General features: G+C 40.1%; 1 protein-coding gene across 1 annotated transcript in view; it reads left to right on the forward strand.

Moving 5' to 3' along the window:
• DYNC1H1 (dynein cytoplasmic 1 heavy chain 1) overlaps positions 1–22,769 on the forward strand; it is a 45,429-nt gene that overhangs the window by 16,544 nt on the left and 6,116 nt on the right. Inside the window, exons 26-66 of the mRNA XM_066188824.1 lie at positions 27–215; positions 899–1,181; positions 2,550–2,650; positions 4,156–4,315; positions 4,525–4,768; positions 4,950–5,133; positions 5,609–5,821; positions 5,991–6,229; positions 6,340–6,496; positions 6,897–7,124; positions 7,464–7,694; positions 7,805–7,945; positions 8,206–8,439; positions 9,032–9,238; positions 9,336–9,457; positions 9,794–9,959; positions 10,199–10,362; positions 10,621–10,750; positions 11,512–11,645; positions 11,903–12,017; positions 12,140–12,301; positions 12,378–12,592; positions 12,679–12,883; positions 13,020–13,193; positions 13,294–13,413; positions 13,535–13,655; positions 14,246–14,441; positions 15,014–15,131; positions 16,065–16,280; positions 16,833–17,045; positions 17,239–17,366; positions 17,784–17,937; positions 18,658–18,804; positions 18,888–19,038; positions 19,214–19,467; positions 19,618–19,752; positions 19,847–19,941; positions 20,034–20,208; positions 21,046–21,121; positions 22,196–22,356; positions 22,606–22,717. Coding sequence (XP_066044921.1) covers positions 27–215; positions 899–1,181; positions 2,550–2,650; positions 4,156–4,315; positions 4,525–4,768; positions 4,950–5,133; positions 5,609–5,821; positions 5,991–6,229; positions 6,340–6,496; positions 6,897–7,124; positions 7,464–7,694; positions 7,805–7,945; positions 8,206–8,439; positions 9,032–9,238; positions 9,336–9,457; positions 9,794–9,959; positions 10,199–10,362; positions 10,621–10,750; positions 11,512–11,645; positions 11,903–12,017; positions 12,140–12,301; positions 12,378–12,592; positions 12,679–12,883; positions 13,020–13,193; positions 13,294–13,413; positions 13,535–13,655; positions 14,246–14,441; positions 15,014–15,131; positions 16,065–16,280; positions 16,833–17,045; positions 17,239–17,366; positions 17,784–17,937; positions 18,658–18,804; positions 18,888–19,038; positions 19,214–19,467; positions 19,618–19,752; positions 19,847–19,941; positions 20,034–20,208; positions 21,046–21,121; positions 22,196–22,356; positions 22,606–22,717 — 6,970 coding nt within the window. The remainder of the gene's footprint in view (positions 1–26; positions 216–898; positions 1,182–2,549; positions 2,651–4,155; positions 4,316–4,524; positions 4,769–4,949; positions 5,134–5,608; positions 5,822–5,990; positions 6,230–6,339; positions 6,497–6,896; positions 7,125–7,463; positions 7,695–7,804; positions 7,946–8,205; positions 8,440–9,031; positions 9,239–9,335; positions 9,458–9,793; positions 9,960–10,198; positions 10,363–10,620; positions 10,751–11,511; positions 11,646–11,902; positions 12,018–12,139; positions 12,302–12,377; positions 12,593–12,678; positions 12,884–13,019; positions 13,194–13,293; positions 13,414–13,534; positions 13,656–14,245; positions 14,442–15,013; positions 15,132–16,064; positions 16,281–16,832; positions 17,046–17,238; positions 17,367–17,783; positions 17,938–18,657; positions 18,805–18,887; positions 19,039–19,213; positions 19,468–19,617; positions 19,753–19,846; positions 19,942–20,033; positions 20,209–21,045; positions 21,122–22,195; positions 22,357–22,605; positions 22,718–22,769) is intronic.

The raw sequence follows: 22,769 nt of genomic DNA on the forward strand, positions 1-22,769 counted from the left end.
AGTCTGATGAGGGTTTTTTTACACAGGCTCAACTTGTTGTGCTGTCAGCCCAGATTGCTTGGTCTGAGAATGTGGAGTCAGCCCTCAATGGTGGAGGTGGAGACAACAGTCCTCTCCAGTCTGTGCTGGCCAATGTTGAGGTCACACTCAATGTCCTGGCAGACTCTGTGCTGATGGAGCAGCCACCCCTTCGCAGAAGGAAACTGGAGCACTTGGTAAGTAAGAAAGTCCTTTCCTCTTCAGGGTTTACAGGTGAGCATTTTTAAATTTTAATGAAGAATTGATCAGTCTAAGGCTTACAATTCCTCCAGGAAAAAAAATTTCTGCCATTTAAGCATTTACATTAAGGCCTGATCCTTAATGTAGGTGGTGGTAGTTTTTCACTCCAGTCAGCTTAATGCATGATACCGTATTATAGGCTATCTCAGTGAATTAATCTTCAAACTGGATCTTCCAGGTGTGGAAGTTACTGATCTTTTTCATTCAAAGGTGAAATGTGTCATTAAGTTGCTAATTGTTGTAATCATAATATGCTTTTGTTTGTAGATAGCGGTTGGAGATGGGGGGTGGAAATTAAAATTATCCTGGGTTATTTTTAGAGGGAAATACCCGGTTTCTGGCAAGTAAAATACTTAGTTTCAGTAGTGTAATGGATTAACAGGCTAACTGGGCCAAAATGCTTTGCTGTAAATTAGGGAAGTCATTAAGAACAGTAGGCAACATTGTTAGTTTTGGCTTTGTAGCAACAGATTTTAAACCCCAGAAACTAGTTTTAGGTTATGATTTCTAAATAATGCCAGTTCACTGTGCACACAGCTCTGAGAAGCTGTAGGATTCCTGTCTTTATTAGCCTTTGTTGGCTTGTATTGTGGGCTTAAGGAATTACTTCATTCTCCAGATCACTGAGTTGGTGCACCAGAGGGATGTTACAAGATCACTGATCAAGAGCAAGATCGACAACTCCAAATCCTTCGAGTGGCTCAGCCAGATGCGGTTCTATTTTGACCCAAAGCAGACAGATGTGTTGCAACAGCTCTCCATTCAGATGGCAAATGCCAAATTCAACTATGGTTTTGAGTACCTTGGAGTTCAGGATAAGCTGGTACAGACTCCCCTCACTGACCGCTGCTACCTAACAATGACACAAGCCCTAGAGGCAAGACTTGGAGGATCACCATTTGGTAAGTTTGTGAGACAAGTGTATAAAATTCTTATCTTCTCTAAAAAATATGAAAAGGAGTGGGTTAAGTCACTTAAAGAATCACTAGTGAGGTATCAACAAAGGCAGGTTTAATAAGAATTTGTAAAAGCACAACAAATTCTATGGCAGAGTTCATTCTATTCCTTACTATATAGTTAAAGCACACAAGGAAAAATCACATTAAAAAAATCTAAAATGGTTTATGTGGAGACTGGGGACACAGAAGGATAAGCAGGGATAACAGGAAGGGGAAGCAGAGCGATAAGGGAGCTACTGTAGGGTCGAAAGGGTCAGAGTGGACTCCCTTGCCAAACTTAGCTTCAGATTGGATCAAGTTTAAGTCTAAAAGATTTAGCAACATTTAATTACCTAATCAATACAATAATAGCACTACTTGAACAATTGATTAAAACAAAATGATTCAATAGGATTTCTATCCTATTAAAGCACGGCAATAATTTTACAAAAAGTTTAGCTTAATTATAGACCTAAATTGGCAACACTCATAAGGCACACAGACATGAAGTATGTGCAGAGGTATACCTATGAAAAATTCCCCTTGAATTCAGTGAAATATGTCAGATGCCTTTGCATCTCTGCAGAAATGAAGGGTTGGATCTCAAGGAGTGAGGGATATCAGTCCAGGTTCAGTTGTCGGCTTTCAATGCAATCCTCCATTGCAAATTGGAGAGATCACAAGCTCCAAGAGGCATCGCACTGGGAGGGGGATCTTGGCCACAGCCTGCTGCTGTCCAGGAGATCTCAAAGGATCTTGCTTAGGACCACTGTTCATAGAGTTGCAAAATTACTAATTTCAGTCATCAGGAAATTGCCATCCTGGCCACAATCCGAGTTAGGCAGTTACTGAAACATTCCTTGAGAAGTCCAACAAAAAAATGTTTTTCTACTTGCTCTGATTTTCAGACAGAAAAAAATCTAAGTCTCAAGGTTATTAAGTAGAAAACAGGAGCTCATTAGACAACAGAAGCAGTGGGAGCGGACAGGGTTTCTGATAAGCTCAAGGGGAGCTAACTGGTGCTGTTAATGTAGGCCAAGGCCCTAACAAGCTTTTCTGAGACTGTAGTGTGGCCTGGGATGGGGTTTAGGGGGTGGACTGGGGAAAGGATGTGCACCCCCACAATACAGCATGAATGTGAACATGCAGAGCACTTATAACAAAGATACCGAAAAACAAAATGGTCTTCTGGGGGAAGTCAAAACAGTTTTAAGTTTTGTTGAACCCTCCTAAACAGACATCTTCAGAATCCACATGCTGGCATATTGTACAAGTTGGCAGTGGTACTCAAATGATAAACTCTAAAGCATGTCCATCCCATTTCAAAAACAGGTCCTGCTGGTACTGGTAAAACAGAATCTGTTAAAGCTCTTGGACATCAGCTTGGCCGCTTTGTGTTGGTTTTCAACTGCGACGAAACATTTGACTTCCAGGTAAGCTGTTTGATTAAAACAGTGTAATCTTTGTTAACAAGCAGTAGGAATCCCTCCAGAACCCTGGAACAGCCAGCAGTGTTTATTTTCAGGATGATTACGTAGAAGTCCTAACTGAGCTGGTATCTGTGGGTCATATAGAAACTCTGTTAACAAGAAAAATGCCTGAAGCAGAAGTGGGATGGAACATTGCTAGAGCAGAGGTTCTGGGTTTTTGAACAGGTAGCTGTGTAACAGCAGATGGAGGGAGGGGAAGTATAGGGGCAGAGGCTTAAGACCGGCTTTAGGAAAGTATCTTAAACTATGTAGTTTGCATTGGTAGTACTGGTTGAATGAGGAACAGATGGGAGTGTGAGATCACCGAAGTAGCTGTACTATTACCAAATTATCCTTTACAACACGGCTGTGCAGTTTACCTCAGCATGTGAAGAATTCTTCAAAACTAAGAGAATTTATCCAGATATTTGAAGATTAATAGCATCTTCAAACTGAGAACCAGATGAATTATCTCTGTAAACTGTAATACAGTAAATGATCTTCAAATGAAAACCTTGGTCAAATGTATAGATCAGAAACAATATTAAACATGGACAAGAAATCACTAAACTTTACGGACTCTGCCAGGTTGCCCATGTGTGGTTTTTTTTTCTGTACAGCTCTATTTTGACCAGATCAGGATTCTATTTAGCCAGCATTTGGCTTGTAGGAGTGACTGCAGGAAAATGCCTAGGAAGTATATTAATATCACAGATAATGTGGTCCTTCCTTACCCCAGCTCCCTTTCCTCCCTCTGACAGTTAAGACGATCAGGATGTCCCGGTGGAAGTGTGTTACTCTGTTCACACTCCAGTGAACCTTTCTTCGTGTACCATTTCTCCCCTTAAATCCACTTACACACTTGGTTCTATAAGATCTTTACCAAATTGTTCCACTGTGCACTATTACTATGCACTTCATGAAAGGGCAGCACTTTTTTGTCTTTTTTTTAATGATTCCTAAGTTCTTGTAATAGAAAAGGCAGTGAATAATTGATACCTATTCATCCAAAACCGATAGATTCTAGACTTCCATCATGTTCCCTCATGTTGCCTTCTGCAGAATCTTACCTAAAGGCTGTTGTTTATGCAGAAAGGTTGTCATACTCTGGCCATCCAATTTGCTCTTCTGAAATGTTCTGTAATTCTTGTACTCTCCTTGCGATAAAGGACTAGAACTGCACCTGATATTAATGGTATCAGCAAACAAAACATGCAGTGGATTTAGTTTGCCTGTTTTGGAACACACTGCAGTACAGTATGGAGTAACAGGGAGCTATGATCATCTTCTGTGGTTCTGTGAAGCAGTGAAAGCCGAACTTCAAAACACTTTCATGTCTCTTACAATACTGCAAATGCAGTAACCTGCAAATAGACACAGCTTCTTCCTGCTTTCGATGCATTGTATAAAGTGCTCTTCTCTGCTCCTTTTGCTGATGCAGTTGAGTGAATTTTCCCCTCTCCTTGCAGGCAATGGGACGCATCTTTGTGGGTCTTTGTCAAGTAGGCGCGTGGGGCTGCTTTGATGAGTTCAACAGACTGGAGGAGCGAATGCTCTCTGCAGTTTCACAGCAAGTTCAGTGCATCCAGGAAGCTTTGAGAGAGCATTCGAACCCCAACTATGACAAGAGTATGTAATTCTTCTCTAACATCCTTCAGGCTGTTCTGTTGCTCTGCTACATTTCTTGCAAATAATGCAAGGATGAAGCTACTTTATGTCAAAACTTAACTATTTGATGAAACTTATTACTGTGGGAAACTAAAATGGAATAATGCATGACTTCAGTTCTCAGAGTGATGGATCTGCCTGAGGTATAATTAAATGCACTCTCTTTTCAGCTGCAACACCCATTACCTGTGAGCTGCTGAACAAACAAGTCAAAGTGAGCCCTGACATGGCTATCTTCATCACCATGAATCCTGGCTATGCAGGCAGATCTAATCTGCCTGACAATTTGAAGAAGTTGTTCCGTAGCTTGGCAATGACAAAACCAGACCGTCAGTTGATTGCCCAGGTCATGCTGTACTCCCAAGGTTTCCGTACTGCTGAAGTTCTTGCCAATAAGATAGTACCATTCTTCAAGTGAGTAACAAGTTTGGCTCCAGTCAGTAACAATAGAACTTACTGTTCAAAGCTGTAATATTCTTTGCAACTCACTAAGCACATTGTGTAGCAATCATTTCAAGTAAAGAATGACATTTACTGAGTGTTATGTTGGTTCATACTGAGAATCAAATTGTATTTTATCTCTTTTGCTTCTTAGGCTTTGTGATGAACAGCTGTCCTCCCAAAGTCACTATGATTTTGGCCTGAGAGCACTGAAGAGTGTGCTGGTTAGTGCAGGTAATGTGAAGAGGGAGAGGATTCAGAAGATAAAGCGGGAGAAGGAAGAGCGTGGTGAAGTTGTTGATGAGGGAGAAATCGCTGAGAACTTGCCAGAGCAAGAGGTAACGTGTGTGCAAAGTTCTTCTGTGACAGAAGATGCACAATAAACAAATAATGTAACCCCTCAGTATTTACCGTTTAGTATTAAGCCATGTGAACAAAATACTGTTATTTACCAAAGGTAATATGATAGCTTAAAAGCACCAAGTTAAACATGACTTCTAAGTCTCTGAATCATAGTGCAAAACTTATTCATATGAGGTGGTGCATCCGTGACACTGCTGCTCAGCATCTCAGCAATTAATGCCAAAAGCATAATGAAGAGACATAAGAAAGACTTGTATAAACTGAAAATCAATAGGAAATCATTGGGTAGTTCCAAAGTTGAAACGACTTCAGTGGTTGTTTTGACTAAGACTACCCTGGTCTGGTACTTAATCAGCAAAGTATTTAGTGAAGTATTCCTTGTCAGACACGTTTGGTAAAGTGAACTTAATGACAAAATCGTCAGTGAAATGTGACTCTCTCTCTCTGCAGATCCTGATCCAAAGTGTATGTGAAACTATGGTACCAAAACTGGTTGCAGAAGATATTCCACTGCTGTTCAGTCTCCTTTCTGATGTATTCCCTGGAGTACAGTATCACCGTGGAGAGATGACGGCCTTGAGAGAGGAACTTAAGAAAGTGTGTCAGGAAATGTACCTTACCTATGGTGATGGAGAGGAAGTTGGTGGCATGTGGGTTGAAAAGGTAAAATAGAAAACTGAAAATGTGGAATTGAAGTTTATGTATAAGACTAAATTTTCTTTTATATTATGAAAATCAAAAGCTTTTAAATTTTTCTTGTCTTAAACAAACAATACCTGCAATTTTAGATTAAATGCTGAAGTTAATTGGTGCATTATTTCTTGTGTCACAGGTTCTTCAGCTGTATCAGATTACACAGATAAATCATGGTTTGATGATGGTTGGTCCCTCTGGAAGTGGAAAGAGCATGGCCTGGAGAGTACTTCTGAAGGCCCTTGAACGCCTGGAGGGTGTGGAAGGTGTTGCTCACATTATAGATCCAAAAGCAATTAGCAAAGATCACCTCTATGGTACTTTGGATCCAAATACCAGGGAATGGACAGATGGCTTGTTTACACATGTCCTGAGAAAGTAAGTCTTTAATAGCACAAATACAAAATGGCTGGTACGTTTGTGCCTAGGATAATTTGACCTTACTGAGTCTTAATTCTTTACTTCAATGAATATTTCCTTTAAAATAGAATCATAGACAATGTGAGAGGTGAACTACAAAAACGTCAGTGGATTATCTTTGATGGTGATGTAGACCCTGAATGGGTTGAGAACCTGAACTCTGTTCTGGATGACAACAAACTTCTGACTCTGCCGAATGGAGAACGTCTCAGCCTCCCACCAAATGTAATGTTACTTTCTTTACATTGTGTTTATGTGCTGTATATAAGCTTGTTGGTTTAATTTAATATGTACTAGTGTTGTGCCTCTTTATCATCACAAGCAAAGCAATACTGAGTTCAAATTGTGGTTTGCTGGACTAAAGGGTCTTTGTGGAAACATTTTATGTTACACCTAACCTGACCCTGTAAGACAAAATGTGAATTATATAAGTCTTATGGTAAATGTCAATAATTACGAACTTATCTTAGGACAGTATAATGCTGATGTTGATTATTCAACATTTAAATGAAAATTTGAATATTTTGAAAGGTCTCTGTTTCTTCAGGAAAAGGCTTATTCTGTTGTTTCTATCTTGGTTGGTTGTTTTTACTCCTAAGTGTTGTTTTAAATTCTTGTTTTTCAGGTGCGTATCATGTTTGAAGTACAGGATCTGAAATACGCCACTTTGGCTACTGTGTCAAGGTGTGGTATGGTCTGGTTCAGTGAGGATGTTCTCAGTACAGACATGATATTCAATAACTTCCTGGCCAGACTAAGAAGCATTCCTCTGGATGAAGGTGAGGAGGAAGCTCAGCGCAGGCGAAAGGGCAAAGAAGACGAAGGAGAAGAAGCAGCATCCCCAATGTTGCAGGTATAACTTAGATTACATTATGGGATAAAGTAGTAAAAATGCTTGTATCACGGATACACCATATGTAGAATTTATGACAGCCTGTCATAGAAAAGCTGACTTCCTCTTCACATCCTTTTTTCTTTTTTTCTTTTTTCTTTTTTCTTTTTTCTTTTTTTCTTTTTTCTTTTTTCTTTTTTCTTTTTTCTTTTTTCTTTTTTCTTTTTTCTTTTTTCTTTTTTCTTTTTTCTTTTTTTTTTTTAGTATGAAGCATTCCAAACCTTAAACAAAATCTTTTCTTTCTGCCTGGTAGTCAAATGAGAAGCAAATGCTTAGAGCAGTGTTTGTCTCCCCCAACAGATTCAGAGAGATGCTGCAACGATCATGCAGCCGTATTTCACATCCAATGGCCTGGTAACCAAGGCACTTGAACACGCTTTCAAGCTGGAGCACATCATGGACCTCACCCGCCTGCGCTGCCTCGGCTCTCTGTTCTCCATGCTGCACCAGGCTTGCCGCAACGTGGCCCAGTACAACGCCAACCATCCCGACTTCCCCATGCAGATAGACCAGCTGGAGCGTTACATCCAGGTAGTGCAATCTGCTGTTAAGTGACTCCTGCATTTGCCTAGGTTTGAGTTACTCACTGAGCTTCATTCCATTGCTCTAAAACCAATATTTGCTGTTGTTGCTTCTTACAGAGGTACCTGGTCTATGCGATACTGTGGTCTCTTTCTGGAGACAGTCGTTTGAAAATGAGAGCGGAGCTGGGAGAATACATTAGGAGAATCACCACTGTGCCACTGCCAACTGCACCCAACATACCTATAATTGACTATGAGGTAAACCTTTCTTGCACTAGAAATGTTGCTCTTTCGCTTTCATGAAAGCTTGCTTTAGATTTTGGAGGCAAACCTGGAGAATAAACTGCTAGACTGTCTTAAATTTTACTGTTTCACACTTCAGCAGACACATCAAATAAACATTTAAAGTATATTTAAATAAGTGACATCAAATTTGATGTCACTTAAAAAAATAAATTTTACTGAGTTTGAGCTGGATTCCTGATCTAAATTGTCTAATCACGTTTTTGTGCTTCTAGGTGTCCATTACAGGTGAATGGGTGCCATGGCAATCCAAAGTTCCTCAGATTGAAGTTGAAACACACAAAGTTGCAGCTCCTGATGTTGTAGTGCCAACCCTAGATACAGTTCGCCATGAAGCATTGCTGTACACTTGGCTGGCAGAGCACAAACCTCTGGTGCTGTGTGGCCCACCAGGTTCTGGAAAGACCATGACGCTCTTCAGTGCTCTCAGAGCTCTGCCTGACATGGAGGTACCCAAGAGAGTTGTGTGTGTGTGTGTGCACGTGGGTGTGTGAATTACCGAGTCGTAGCAAGTCTTTAATCTTTTTAAGATTAAAGATAGCATGGAATTTATTTCCTAGCCAGAACTCAGTGATAGCTTCACCTCAGTCAGTCCTGTGTATATATAGCAAAAAATAAAAATCACATTGAGGAGAATACAAATTCATTTCTTAAGTTCTCTAGCCTAAAGCTGCTTTCTTCCTTTGCCATTTCAGTATCAGTGGAGCATTTCTGCATTCAGTGTTCAGTTAAAAACATGTGCAAATGTTTAAGAGTAGCTCTCATCCTTCTATGTATTTAGTGGAGTTACATGAGGCTGTGATGTTCAAAATAAAGGGTTGGGCAAGAAACATTGCTGCATGGTAAATGGAGAACCTGCAGTGGGAAGCAAAGCATATCTAAGCTGTATATGGCTGTATATATGTGGTAATATACCTGTAATGTGGATGGTATATGTACTTCTGTTTTGAACAGCCAAACATACCTGTTTTCAGGACTCCTGATACACTTTTTCTGTCCTTACTGTATTTTAATTTTTTTATTCACTGTTTTCTTTTTAAGGTGGTTGGACTCAACTTTTCAAGTGCTACCACTCCAGAACTGCTGTTGAAAACTTTTGATCACTACTGTGAATACAGGCGTACCCCTAACGGAGTGGTGCTGGCTCCTGTGCAATTAGGAAAGTGGCTGGTGCTGTTCTGTGATGAAATCAACCTGCCAGATATGGATAAGTATGGCACACAGAGAGTCATATCCTTCATTAGACAGGTTTGTTTTTCTTTGTAATCAGCTGTATCACAACAGCTACTTAGAGGAAAATAAAATATTCCACTGATTTGATTTGATTTTTATGTTTTTGTTCCAGATGGTGGAACATGGAGGGTTCTACCGTACATCTGACCAGACATGGGTGAAACTGGAGAGAATTCAGTTTGTTGGTGCATGTAATCCACCTACTGATCCTGGAAGGAAACCTCTGTCACATAGGTAATATGTCTAGTAAATTCTAGGTAACAGCGGAGTAAGAGTCAAAACTGAAGCATTGATTATGTAATCTGTTCTTAATACACTTGTTTAACAACAGCTGTGCTGAAATAGTGTTCGTTGCTTTTGCACTATCTGCTGCTTGGTTCTTACCGTGACAACCAGGCAGTGAACTCAGTGTTAGCCTGTTGATTCACCTGTCTGAAACACTTGAGAATGGGAGCAGTCAAACCAACTACAATTGCTGCTGATGATTTTGAATCAAGCTGTTATTTAATTTTGGCAAAAGATAACGAAGAGAATTGACTGTCTGTACTGTGTAATGTGCTAATCTTTCAGATTTTTACGACATGTTCCTGTGGTCTATGTGGACTATCCTGGACCAGCTTCACTTACTCAGATATATGGAACATTCAATCGTGCAATGCTGAGGCTGATCCCATCACTTCGCACATATGCAGAGCCTCTCACTGCTGCCATGGTAGAGTTCTACACGATGTCTCAGGTAACTTGTGAAGTGCAACTCCAAACCTCAGTTAGAAGGCTTTCTTGTGTGCTGAATCATTTGACATGTGTTGTTAGCCTTTCACATGGATAATATGTGTACAAGAACTCAACTAATCACTTGCGTTCTGGCAAAAATGACTGAATTATGCTGTCAGAGTAATATCTTGCAATGCCAAGGCCTGTAAGAAATATGGTGCAACTTCAAGATAGAGTAACTAATTAAGTTTAAACTTTTAGGAGAGATTCACGCAAGACACACAGCCACACTACATCTATTCACCTCGTGAAATGACTCGGTGGGTGAGAGGGATATTCGAAGCATTAAGACCACTGGAGACCTTACCAGTTGAAGGCCTTATCAGGATTTGGGCCCACGAAGCCTTACGTCTCTTCCAGGACAGGTAAAAAATTCATGAGCTGGGGAAACAAAACCATAACAAGTTGCCTACTCCTTGCCAACTTTCATTAGAATATCAAACTAAAATGTGCTTTATGTTAAATAGCTGGAATACCAGTGAGAATATTTCCTTTCACTCCAGCTTGACTCTCCTGGGAGCTGTATCTGTGCAAAGCAGAAATGCACTTCATAGTGCAGCCATGGTTTGATTATATCCTCCCATTACAGAGGACTGTACTCACTAACTTATTTCTTTATCCAGACTTGTGGAAGATGAGGAGAGACGCTGGACTGATGAGAACATTGACATGGTTGCTCTGAAGCACTTCCCCAACATTGACAAAGAAAAGGCTATGAGCAGACCTATCTTGTACAGCAACTGGCTGTCAAAGGCAAGTTAAAATTAAAAAAAATATATATACCCCAAAGTTAAATAGGTTACATGCAACTGAGTGATGCAGCTCCTATGACTGTATTAAAGTGATAATCAGTGGCCCATCATGCTGTTAAATTGATCTCCAGGAAATTTTTACTATGATTACCTGAAGTGAACTCTGCCACAAAGTTAATAGCTGTTATGCCAGGGATGCTACCATGGAATGTAAAAGCAGTATAAATTATTTTTCAAGAATAGTGTGACACTACCAGGTTACAGTTATTCCTTATAGAATCTCTTAGATAAGGCAGTGACCCTTGAGCAATACTGATACTACACATTTTCTGGTGACCTGTGTCTTATAATATGAAGTGGTTCATCTGGGCAAGTTGTACAAATCCTGGTGAGTTTAGGCAAAAGTCCACCTTGCTTGCTACCCATCTCTGACCAGTAGTAAGTGACAAAAAAGGCTGTTGAAAATAAATTGGGGAAGGGAGTAAGTCTGTAGTGCTACTTCCCAGTCTCTCTGGTAACTGGCAGCACAGGCTCAGCCTACGGTAGGTTCAGTAGATAGTGTTTAAATTCCATGCTGCTACCTGTGCTACTCTAGGCAGTGGACATGATCCTGTGCAAGTTAAATGAGTACAATGTTCTTAAGCTTTTGTAGAGGATTGCTACTTTAAGTATTCTGTTAGTTCTGCTTTGGCGTACTCATAAGTTTACCCCCAACCAAGTTCCCTTAACTAAACTTCAAACTGTATTGACTGGTTCTTTTAGGATTATATTCCAGTGGATCAAGAAGAATTGAGAGACTATGTGAAAGCTAGGCTTAAAGTCTTTTATGAAGAAGAACTTGATGTACCTCTTGTCCTGTTCAATGAAGTCCTGGATCATGTGTTAAGAATTGACCGGTATGTTCAGACTTCCATTGCTGCTCATATAAGCAGTATTTAGAGTTACTCTAAGCCAGAATAGCCTCAGTACAGAGTAAGAATGGAACATGGTCTCATTGTTGTCTATAGAAAATACACTGCCAGCCTCCATATAGCAGGATCCTCTCTGGAAAGGTGTGTCCGTTATGGTACTAACTTGAAGCTTAGGCATTCTAGGGAAAGCTTCAGTGAGTTGCTAACACTTACCAATCACACTTGGTTGTGTTCTTTTTCAGAATCTTCCGTCAGCCACAGGGCCACTTGCTTCTAATTGGAGTCAGTGGAGCAGGGAAAACAACCCTGTCACGATTTGTTGCCTGGATGAATGGTTTGAGTGTCTACCAAATCAAGGTTGGTGTGCTGAGTTTAACTTCTGAAAACCTGTAAGGCAAAACTCCCACTTATATATTGACCCCTAAAATCCCATTAAAAGCTAAACCAAAATGTTAATGACTAGTGTTAACTCTTACCAGGTTCACAGAAAATACACAGGTGAAGATTTTGATGAAGACCTTAGGACAGTATTGAGACGCTCTGGCTGTAAAAATGAAAAGATAGCTTTTATTATGGATGAGTCAAATGTCTTGGATTCTGGATTCCTGGAGAGAATGAACACTCTCCTAGCCAATGGAGAGGTAAGAAGATTTTAAGTAAATATTTTTTGCACCTTTTTACAACTATAAAGTGCAACAAAACTATCTTTGGAATTAGGTTCCAGGTCTCTTTGAAGGAGATGAATATGCTACCCTCATGACTCAGTGTAAAGAAGGAGCACAGAAAGAAGGTTTAATGTTAGATTCACATGAGGAACTGTACAAATGGTTCACTAGCCAAGTCATTCGCAATCTCCATGTAGTGTTCACTATGAATCCATCTTCTGAGGGCCTGAAGGACAGGGCAGCTACCTCTCCTGCTCTCTTCAACAGGTAATTGCTGCATATTCCAGCATATTTTACAGGTACCATTAAAACACTACTTTTGGAAAAGTCTTCACAAATGCTTCGTATTTCAGATGTGTCTTGAACTGGTTTGGAGACTGGTCTACTGAGGCACTGTACCAAGTTGGCAAAGAGTTCACAAGCAAAATGGATCTTGAAAAACCAAATTACATTGTGCCTGATTACATGCCAGTTGTGTATGATAAGCTGCCACAGCCACCAACGCACAGGGAGGCTATTGTTAATAGCTGTGTGTTTGTTCATCAGACTCTTCACCAGGTATGTTGTTACACTGCTTAACTTACACTTACCCCTAGGCCATGGCATCATTCACCAGTTTCCTAAAAACCGTGATCCTTGGCATCCAAGTAAATTTTAAAACAGTGCATACTCTACAAGGCTTTGTTCCCTAAAGGCTAATGCTCGGCTGGCAAAACGAGGAGGCAGAACCATGGCAATCACCCCACGCCACTATCTGGACTTCATCAACCATTACGCCAACTTGTTCAATGAGAAGCGAAGTGAACTGGAGGAGCAGCAAATGCATTTGAATGTTGGTCTTAGAAAAATCAAGGAAACAGTTGATCAGGTATGCATCTTTAAAACTTTGCCCTCTACAAAGCTGGAGTGAGTAAATAGATCTCAGTGCTCAATATGAATTCTCTCTTCCATCTTATAATTGATCTTAGGTGGAGGAATTGCGACGTGACCTAAGAATAAAGAGTCAGGAGCTGGAAGTAAAAAATGCAGCAGCCAATGACAAGTTGAAAAAGATGGTGAAAGATCAACAGGAAGCTGAGAAGAAAAAGGTAAAAGAAATTGTTAAATCTGTGTGCACTATTTTATTTACAAAACAGAGCCTACAGAGCAAGTGCTGGAAGAATTTCAGCTTCTAAAAGGCAGTATTTTGTCTGTGAAATTTCCTTACAGGTTATGAGCCAGGAGATTCAGGAACAGCTGCACAAGCAGCAGGAGGTCATTGCAGACAAGCAGATGAGTGTGAAAGAAGATCTTGACAAGGTGGAGCCTGCTGTCATTGAAGCTCAGAATGGTATGTTAGCACCTCAAGAGATCACACTGTGGTCTTGGATCTAAAACTGGTGTATGGGAATGTGTTTTCTTGTGATCTGGGTTGGTCCAGTCTAATAAAAGTGTAGGCTGTTAACATGGGGCTGAACAGAGTTGAAGAAATCCCTTCTTTTAAATTCACAGTCTTTGAGCTGTGATTGTTGTGGTTTTGGGTTTTTTTTATTCTGCGTATAGTACCAATCTGATTCTTGATATTCCTTCTATGGCTTGTGGCTTAGTTTCTAGCAGACCAGCTGTAGAGAGACTAGTGATGCTGAACAGACAGCATACATACAAGTAATTCATTAAACTGGGTAGACAAATCACTGGTTTGAGTGAATCATTTTTAGGCAGCAAAGTTGCCTGTGCCCGTTCAGCAAGTTGATATTCGTGGAAGTGTGTCTTGTAATGTAGTAGTTACTCAGTAGTATCTGCTTCTCTAATAACCTCATATTCCTTTGTAGAATCTTGAAGCATTTGTACAAATCCAGGGTACTATGCTGGCCTTTGCTAATTGTTTTGTTTTTTTTTTTCTTCCCAATCAACACTGTTCATCTTTCTGGCACTGGTTAGCTGTGAAGTCAATAAAGAAGCAGCACCTGGTAGAGGTCCGTTCCATGGCTAATCCACCTGCAGCAGTTAAGTTGGCACTGGAGTCCATCTGCCTGCTGTTAGGTGAAAGCACCACTGACTGGAAACAAATACGTTCCATCATCATGAGGGAGAACTTCATTCCAACCATTGTTAACTTCTCTGCTGAGGAGATCAGGTAAAGTGCAAGTGTGAGATATTTATGTGAACAAATCACTTGCAAAGAACAGAGAGTCTTAACTGCACTTTTCTCTGTGTAATTGCTTTGGTAGCACTTGACTTCTTTTGACACCAGCTTATTGCACATGGTGAACATGCAGGTAGTACAGAAACAAGACTGCTGAAGCCAGGGTGTATCATGAAATTTGGGACAAAGCAGCTGTGACTTTTTGTGACTGTTGTGTGACTTAATGGCATGGTTGCAAAGCAGCATGTTAGTGTCCAAAGCCACATTATCTGTTGAAAGTGGATTTTCAGCAATAACAGACCAGGCTGCTGGTCAGCTTCCCAGCTGGCTCTAAATGTGAGCAGAAGGTCAGACTAGAGACTACTGAATTCCCTTCCAACTCCATTTTTTTCAGAACAGAGTTTGCACAGTTAGTGAACGACTACTCTTAAAATATTGATGGCAAAGCTGCCAGGAAATGTTTCTTGTCAGCAGTGGAAGGCAGACCAGATAAAGGGATACTGAGCACCTGTGTGCTGACATACAGTGTACTCAGGCTATCTGTAAAAATTCTTTCCTTGCAGTGATGCCATCCGGGAGAAGATGAAGAAAAACTACCTGTCAAATCCAAGTTACAACTATGAAATTGTAAACAGAGCATCGCTGGCCTGTGGACCTATGGTGAAATGGGCAATTGCACAGGTAAAGTCAGCTTGAGGAAGCAAAGGCAAGGTGAAAAGAGTGAGCTGGAAGGCACATAGCAATGTCTAAAGGGTCTGAATTTGCCTTTATTCAGCTAAGTATTGCAAGCTGTTTTGCTTCCAAGAGATGGAGTAGATGGTTTAGATGAATGCTTGTGGGATATGTAGTGCCATGCCAGAGAATTACTGGCCAGTTGTGATACAGCCTCTGCACTGAAAAACCAGGTTTACAGTGAACACTGGTGGATACTTTCTGTATGTGGTGTCATTCTACAGAACAAGACAATTCTCCACTGGAAAATGCAGTGCAGTCCTCTTAATGAGACTGCATTTGTCTTGCCTCAGGGTAGGACACACTCAAAGCAGACTTTTAAGTTTCCTAAAGGAATAGGCTTTGGGAATCTTACCCCAGAGTGAGATACCCGAAAATGATTTTACTTGCCTGTTGGTGTTCCAATACAATAAAATTCTTGGCTCGTTGAAACTGTGCCTGTTTGGAATGGCGTGATCTGGAGAGAATATTTAACTTGAATCTTGCCAACAGGCCCTGTCATATTTGTTCTGTGGCTTAGCTCTACTCTTTTCACTGCTAAGAAGGGCAGATTAGCATGGGCACCCCATTGAATATTATGTAAAACGATGGATGTGCACTTCTTAATGTGATCTGAACCTTTTGAATGACTTTGTGTAAATCTCCAGAGCAGTAGAAGGATCTTGCAAGAGCAACTACTTATGTTTCTGTGCTTTTTAGTTGAAAATAGAGTCCTAGGGACTGATAAACAATACTAAGTTTCTCTTAAGTAGTTACTAATTCCTACACAGGTCCGAAGTACATGCATTTAAAAAGATGCAGTTGATAGTATGTAGCTGAATGCTGTGGTTCCTGTTAACATGTCATTTTAGAAAGTGTAAAGGTTGTATTTACCATTTGCAGCTGAACTATGCTGATATGTTGAAAAGAGTGGAACCTCTACGCAATGAACTGCAGAAGCTGGAGGATGATGCCAAAGACAACCAACAGAAAGCAAATGAAGTGGAGCAAATGATTCGTGATCTTGAGGCCAGTATTGCCCGTTACAAAGAAGAATATGCAGTACTGATTTCGGAGGCTCAAGCTATTAAGGCAGACTTGGCTGCTGTAGAAGCAAAAGTAAGACTTCATATACCAATAATTTTTCATTCTTTAATCTTTGACAGTCCAAAATTGAATCCTTCTTTGAATTTGAGAGTGGAGTTAGTTGTTTCCCCTGTGCAGTGCATTTGTACTGTTCCGTCTCTGGGTGTCATGAGGCCTCTAAAGAAACTTGTCTGAAGTTAGAGAAGTACCAACTCATGTTGCTATTTGGTTTACAAGACAGTTCTCATAAGGTTTAAAATATGTAAAAAGCCTTTGAAAACAGGCATGGATGTAGTGGGATTGTAATGTCTTAACTGGACTTCAAGGAGGGAAGTGTGGATTTCTCTATGTACTTGATCTCATCATTGATATGTTGCTACTGTACTAGTACTTAGCACTTTGAAGTTCCTCAAGGTGACAGTTAGAATCAACTTAATAAATTAGCACTGAAGAACTCCAAATTTAGTCTCGTTCTGAGCTTTTAAATTTAACTTGGGCCTTGAGTCAGAATTTAAGTGTTCTGAGAGATTTGTAATATAAGAACATTTCCTCATCTAAAGAATCTACTTCACCACTTATTTCTAGGTAAACCGTAGCACAGCTCTTCTGAAGAGTCTTTCTGCTGAACGTGAAAGATGGGAGAAGACAAGTGAAACTTTCAAAAACCAGATGTCCACTATTGCAGGAGACTGTTTACTTTCAGGAGCTTTTATTGCCTATGCTGGCTACTTTGATCAGCAGATGCGTCAGAATCTGTTCACTACGTGGTCTCACCATTTGCAGCAAGCAAATATCCAGGTAAAGATACAGTCAATGATAAGTTAACCATACTGCAGGATTTACTTCAGGAGTTAAGCTTTAGGATTGCTAGGTAAAGAATGGAGCTGTTGGAAAGTTGTTGCAGCTTTGTAGAGCTGCATTTACTTAAAGTATCTTCACCAGCTGGTTGGAGAAGGCCAGGTTAAATACGAGCTGTGTTTGCTTCCTGCAGTTCCGCACAGACATTGCGAGGACCGAGTACCTTTCCAACGCCGACGAGCGGCTGCGCTGGCAGGCCAGTTCTCTGCCTGCAGATGACCTGTGCACAGAGAATGCCATCATGCTCAAGCGCTTTAACAGGTACTTCATTCTGAGGGGTTAAGTTCTTAAGCAGAATTCTTGCAGCAGGCAGGGCTTGCACCTATTGAATCATAGTAGCTCCTTCAAAGCACTGTTTCCCTGGGGTGTGAACCTCTAATGTTCCTAAAAGCCTCTCAACCACGTGTAAGCATAAAAACTCTCATTGACCTTTTTTTGTTATGTTTAGCTGTTAAAATAAGTTGGCTTGAACTATTTTGTTATTTGAGCTATTTTGTTGCTCAAATACAAACTTAACTTTTAAAACTGAAGTGAGTCATTGAACCTGCCTCAACATAGTGAAGGAATAAACAAGATTTTAGAGTTGAGACTAATACTTCAATGTAAAGTCATAAAACTGCTTTGACACTGTCTGCAGTCAAAACCTAAATAATGAAAGTGTTTTATTATTAACTTAAGGTATCCATTGATCATCGATCCCTCTGGGCAAGCTACAGAGTTTATCATGAATGAATATAAAGACCGGAAGATAACTCGTACAAGCTTCTTGGATGACGCTTTCAGGAAGAACTTGGAAAGTGCTTTGAGATTTGGTAACCCACTTCTAGTTCAGGTTAGTGGCATGATCTTGTAGAAGCTATTTAAATTCTTGAATTCTGTCCTATGTATTAGAAAAGTTTGAAGTTTTTATCTTAGTAACATGCAAGCAACTTTATTTTCAATTTACAATTTAACAAGTAAACTAGTGAGACATGTGGTGTTAGTCCTGAGAAGAATTAGTGAACTACAAAGTCAGAAGAAGGTATTTCCTTTTCCACCATTTTGAGATCGAATTGTTTTATTTTGAATTGATCTTTCCATACTGTAAAATTACTTGCAACCTGTGTATCTGTTCCTTTGTTTTCATGTGCTTTCCCTAGTCATAGATAATGGCAATTACTATGGTTGGTTATCTAGAATTAAATCTACTCTGAGTATAAGGGAGAAATTTCAGTAATATGAAGAAATAGGCAACTATAGGAGTAATTGACTTTCACTTGAAATGGGTATGGTTTTCACTTCTTAGTGTGGAAATGGGAAAGATCAGTAACTGTTGCTTGTGCTGTTTATAATAGGGTTTACAGCTAACAAAATTACAGCCACTAATAATACTTCTCTTCTGTACCTGTGTAGCTCAACTACACATCTAAAGTGCAGGTACCTTCTGAATGTGATCCCTATTCTAAACCAACTGGTAGTTGTTTGCTTACCACAGTTTTAAGCCCCTGTTGTTTTGGGCGTTTTAGCTTGAGATGTTTGCAAACAACAGTCTTTAATACATCTGTCTTTCTAGGATGTGGAGAGCTATGATCCAGTTCTGAATCCTGTTCTGAATCGTGAAGTCCGAAGAACTGGAGGCAGAGTTCTGATTACTCTGGGAGACCAAGATATTGATTTGTCACCATCCTTCGTTATCTTCCTGTCCACCAGAGATCCAACAGTAAGTAAAATCAAAAGCTGTCCTGTTTGTAGAAATGGAATGTGAAGAGAGCTGAGAAAATTTTTCCATGTTTCCTGTGACAGGTTGAATTCCCACCAGACCTCTGCTCTCGTGTTACATTTGTGAACTTCACAGTAACTCGCAGCAGCTTGCAGAGCCAGTGTCTGAATGAAGTCCTGAAAGCTGAAAGACCAGATGTTGATGAAAAACGCTCTGACCTCCTCAAGCTTCAGGGTATGTTTACCAAAATTAACTTCCTCCTGTTCTAAAAGAATACAATTCATATACTGTAGAAGTACACAGTGAAATGTCTTCATACTCTTTTCAAGATGCCCAGTGGCAAAGTACATGCAATTCACATAATTCTTTAACACATCTGTACAATGTGACTTTTTTTTTCCTAATTAAGGTGAATTTCAGCTGCGCTTACGTCAGTTGGAAAAATCCCTACTACAAGCACTTAATGAAGTGAAGGGACGTATCCTGGATGATGACACCATCATTACTACACTTGAGAACCTGAAGAAGGAAGCAGCAGAGGTCACCAGAAAAGTAGAAGAGACTGATATTGTCATGCAAGAAGTGGAGACTGTTTCCCAACAGTACTTGCCTCTTTCTACTGCTTGCAGCAGTATCTACTTTACTATGGAGTCACTGAAACAGGTAGGTTGAGTTCTTCCTATCAGGAGCTTTGAGTGTTTACTGGTTAAAGCTAAATAGGCACTGCCCAATATTCCAGTTTGGTAGGCATACTCTGTTGGTTATCAAGCAGCAGGATTGTGAAGAGAAAATAAAAACTCTCTTCTCTTTCAGATACATTTCCTGTACCAGTACTCCCTCCAGTTTTTCTTGGACATCTATCACAATGTCTTGTATGAGAACCCAAATCTGAAGGGAATTACAGACCATACTCATCGTCTCTCAATCATCACAAAGGATCTCTTTCAGGTTCAGTTTTTTAATTACTAAATGTGATTCTTTAATAATTTTTGAAGGGTCAGAGTTCAAAGCTTCTTACACTACTACTCTGTTTTGTTCCTAGGTGGCCTTCAATCGAGTGGCACGTGGCATGCTGCACCAGGATCACATAACATTTGCCATGTTGTTGGCCCGGATCAAACTGAAAGGCACTATTGGGTAAATGTTTGTTTCCTTGCTTCACTTCAGTTGAAAAAGGGAGGGCTGTCTTGAAGGCATCTAGCTAAGGTCTTCTTTTCCCTTAACATTAGGGAGCCTACATATGATGCAGAATTCCAGCACTTCTTGAGAGGGAAGGAGATTGTACTAAACACTGCATCTCTCCCCAAAATCAATGGTTTGACTGTAGAGCAAACAGAGGCAATGATGAGGTTGAGCTGCCTTCCTGCATTTAAGGACCTTGTTTCAAAAGTTCAAGCTGATGAGGTAAGTGTTGGCTAGGGTCTGTCTCTCCACTGAACTATCTTGTTAAGCTTTTCAGGTGTGTGTTAGATCAGTTTCATGCTTACAAGTAAGCTCTCCTGCTGTGGAAAGGGAAATCCTAAAGATTAACTAGCTGTAGTTGTGGAAATGAATGTTCTTATTTCCTTTGTAACCCAGCTGTGAAACTTGTAAAGACCAGCACTGTTCATCATTCAGAAAGTTTCACCATTAGTTGGCTTTGTGGTTGACCAGCTTTGGTTCTCATGGTAGCAGAAAGTGTGACACTGCGTATCTTTTGCTGCATCACTGTTGTGTGATAATTTTGCAGTAGAGGGGAGCAGCCCCAGCCATACATAGCTGTATTATGGTGGGCTCTTGGACATGCCTGTGTGGGTCAATTGGGATAGTACTCAGCTTCTGAACACTGCACCTTTTCGTGACTGAAGTGTACAAAGAGTAATCAAAAAGTAAACATCTTTGTCTTGACTGTGAAACTGTATGTCACAAATTATGGCCATATCTTAGATAGTACCTGTTTGGTTTGCCCTGCCTAATTTTTATATTAGAAGTTGAATTCTCTTTAATACATCTAATTTTTCTCAAACTGTTCAGCCTGGGGTAAAATAACATACAGCTTGGCCTGGGACTTGATAGAGACCTGTAGAATCAGGGGTGCTGGAGGCTGTTGGTGAACTGAGACATTATCAGTGAAATGATTTGACACATCTAAAGATAGGATAATAGACAACATGTCATTTGAGTTTTACATGTCCTTGCTGTACTTTTCTTATATCTTGAAACTCAACTTCAGATTTTTTTCCTTTTTTTTTTCCAATACAGCAATTCTGTATCTGGCTGGATAGCAGTTCCCCAGAACAGACTGTACCATACCTTTGGACTGAAGAAAAACCTGCAAGTAAGTGAAGGTGCACTGTTGTCCATATCAGTCCTACTGTCCTGATCTTACCAGTTACTATGATTTTAAAAGCAATTCTAAGGCAGAATTTAATTTTGGACCTTAATAGCTGAGAAAATCATAAAGTTGGGATTGTATAAGAACCTCAAGTCTAGTAGATTTGGTTCTGGGTGGTCTTGGGGGTTTCTTGGGAGATTTGTTTGTTTCCACTGGGTTTTTTTAAACCAAACAGTTCTAAGCAGTAGTTACTACAGTTGGTTGCTGCACCTTAACCTGTTCAGTCCTGATCTGGTCTTCCACTGAGGATGAAATGTAATTCTACAGTCTCATTAGATTGATTGCATAATAGTTTGGATTAACCTTAGTCGTTGCCAGTCTGAAGATAGCTCAATACTCTAAAAAGCTCCAAGACACAGATTTTCTGGGGACAGGCCTGGTCTGGTAGTGTTTAGACATGCAGTTGTACCTAAGCATAAAGTGTTACCTCTGGCTACATTAGTTGTCAGTGCTAATTTTTTAAGAGAACTTGAGGGTAACTGTTTTCCTTCAGTTCCTCCCCCATCTGAAAGGTAACTTCAGGACGTGTTTGCTGTCTTTGATCATTCTGGGCTTGTTCCTGTAGCTTTCTAAATTAAGGATTTTAAGCTGATATTTACTAGCTGCTTATTAAAGCTGGTGGACCATTAACTGAAGCAGCTCTAGGTTATCTACCCTATCCTTGTTAGACAAGTGTATATGACTTCAAAGTCTAGCAGAAGAGCAGATTATTTTGCGAGTGAGAAGATGTGAAAAGATCTGTTGTCCCTGGAAATTAAAATCACTCATGTCAATAATTCTAGCCTGTAGATTTTGTAAACCAGCTGAAGCTGCTAATTTTTTTTCAGTTGTCAAATTGGAAACAGAATGTAAGCATTTCATTCAAAAGTTGCATCAGATCTCCCAAAAGGATAATTAACTTTCTAAATACGTAGTCTTCAGAACAAGATGGGGAGAAATTGAATGGAGAATTGAGGAGAGGAGGGTGTTGAGAGGGGTTTTCTTACCTGTCCATCTAACTGTGTCTCCTCTTTCCAGCTCCCATTGGGCAGGCCATTCATCGCCTGCTTCTGATCCAGGCCTTCCGTCCGGATCGTTTGCTGGCCATGGCACATACCTTTGTTTCAACAAATCTTGGAGAGTCTTTCATGTCCATTATGGAGCAGCCTTTAGATCTGACACACATTGTGGATACAGAGGTAAACTACTTGTTTTTTAAATGCTTCGTGCTACCTTACATGAGTTCCACAGTGAGTTAAGCTATCCAGTGAATATTTCTTCCACTTACCCTTCTCTGGTATGAAGAGAGGATTGCTTTTCTTTTTTCTGAAGTAAAACTAAGAGTAACATAATGGTTTTAGTTGAACAGAGGGAGGAAACACTGAACTTCCTGCATTCTCATTTATCTAGTGATTGATTCATATCCTTTTCAACTTTCTGGAGCACAGGTGAAACCAAATACCCCTGTGCTGATGTGTTCAGTGCCTGGTTATGATGCCAGTGGTCATGTTGAAGACCTTGCAGCTGAGCAGAATACACAGATCACTTCTATTGCTATTGGTAAGAGCATACCTTATTTCATCATCTAAGTATAAATGAAATTGTTAGCAGT

The sequence above is a fragment of the Chamaea fasciata genome, unplaced genomic scaffold (assembly GCF_029207755.1).
Source record: "Chamaea fasciata isolate MVZ Bird 193981 ecotype frontalis unplaced genomic scaffold, bChaFas1.0.hap1 SCAF_7, whole genome shotgun sequence".
Classification (NCBI taxonomy): Eukaryota; Metazoa; Chordata; class Aves; order Passeriformes; family Sylviidae; genus Chamaea; species Chamaea fasciata.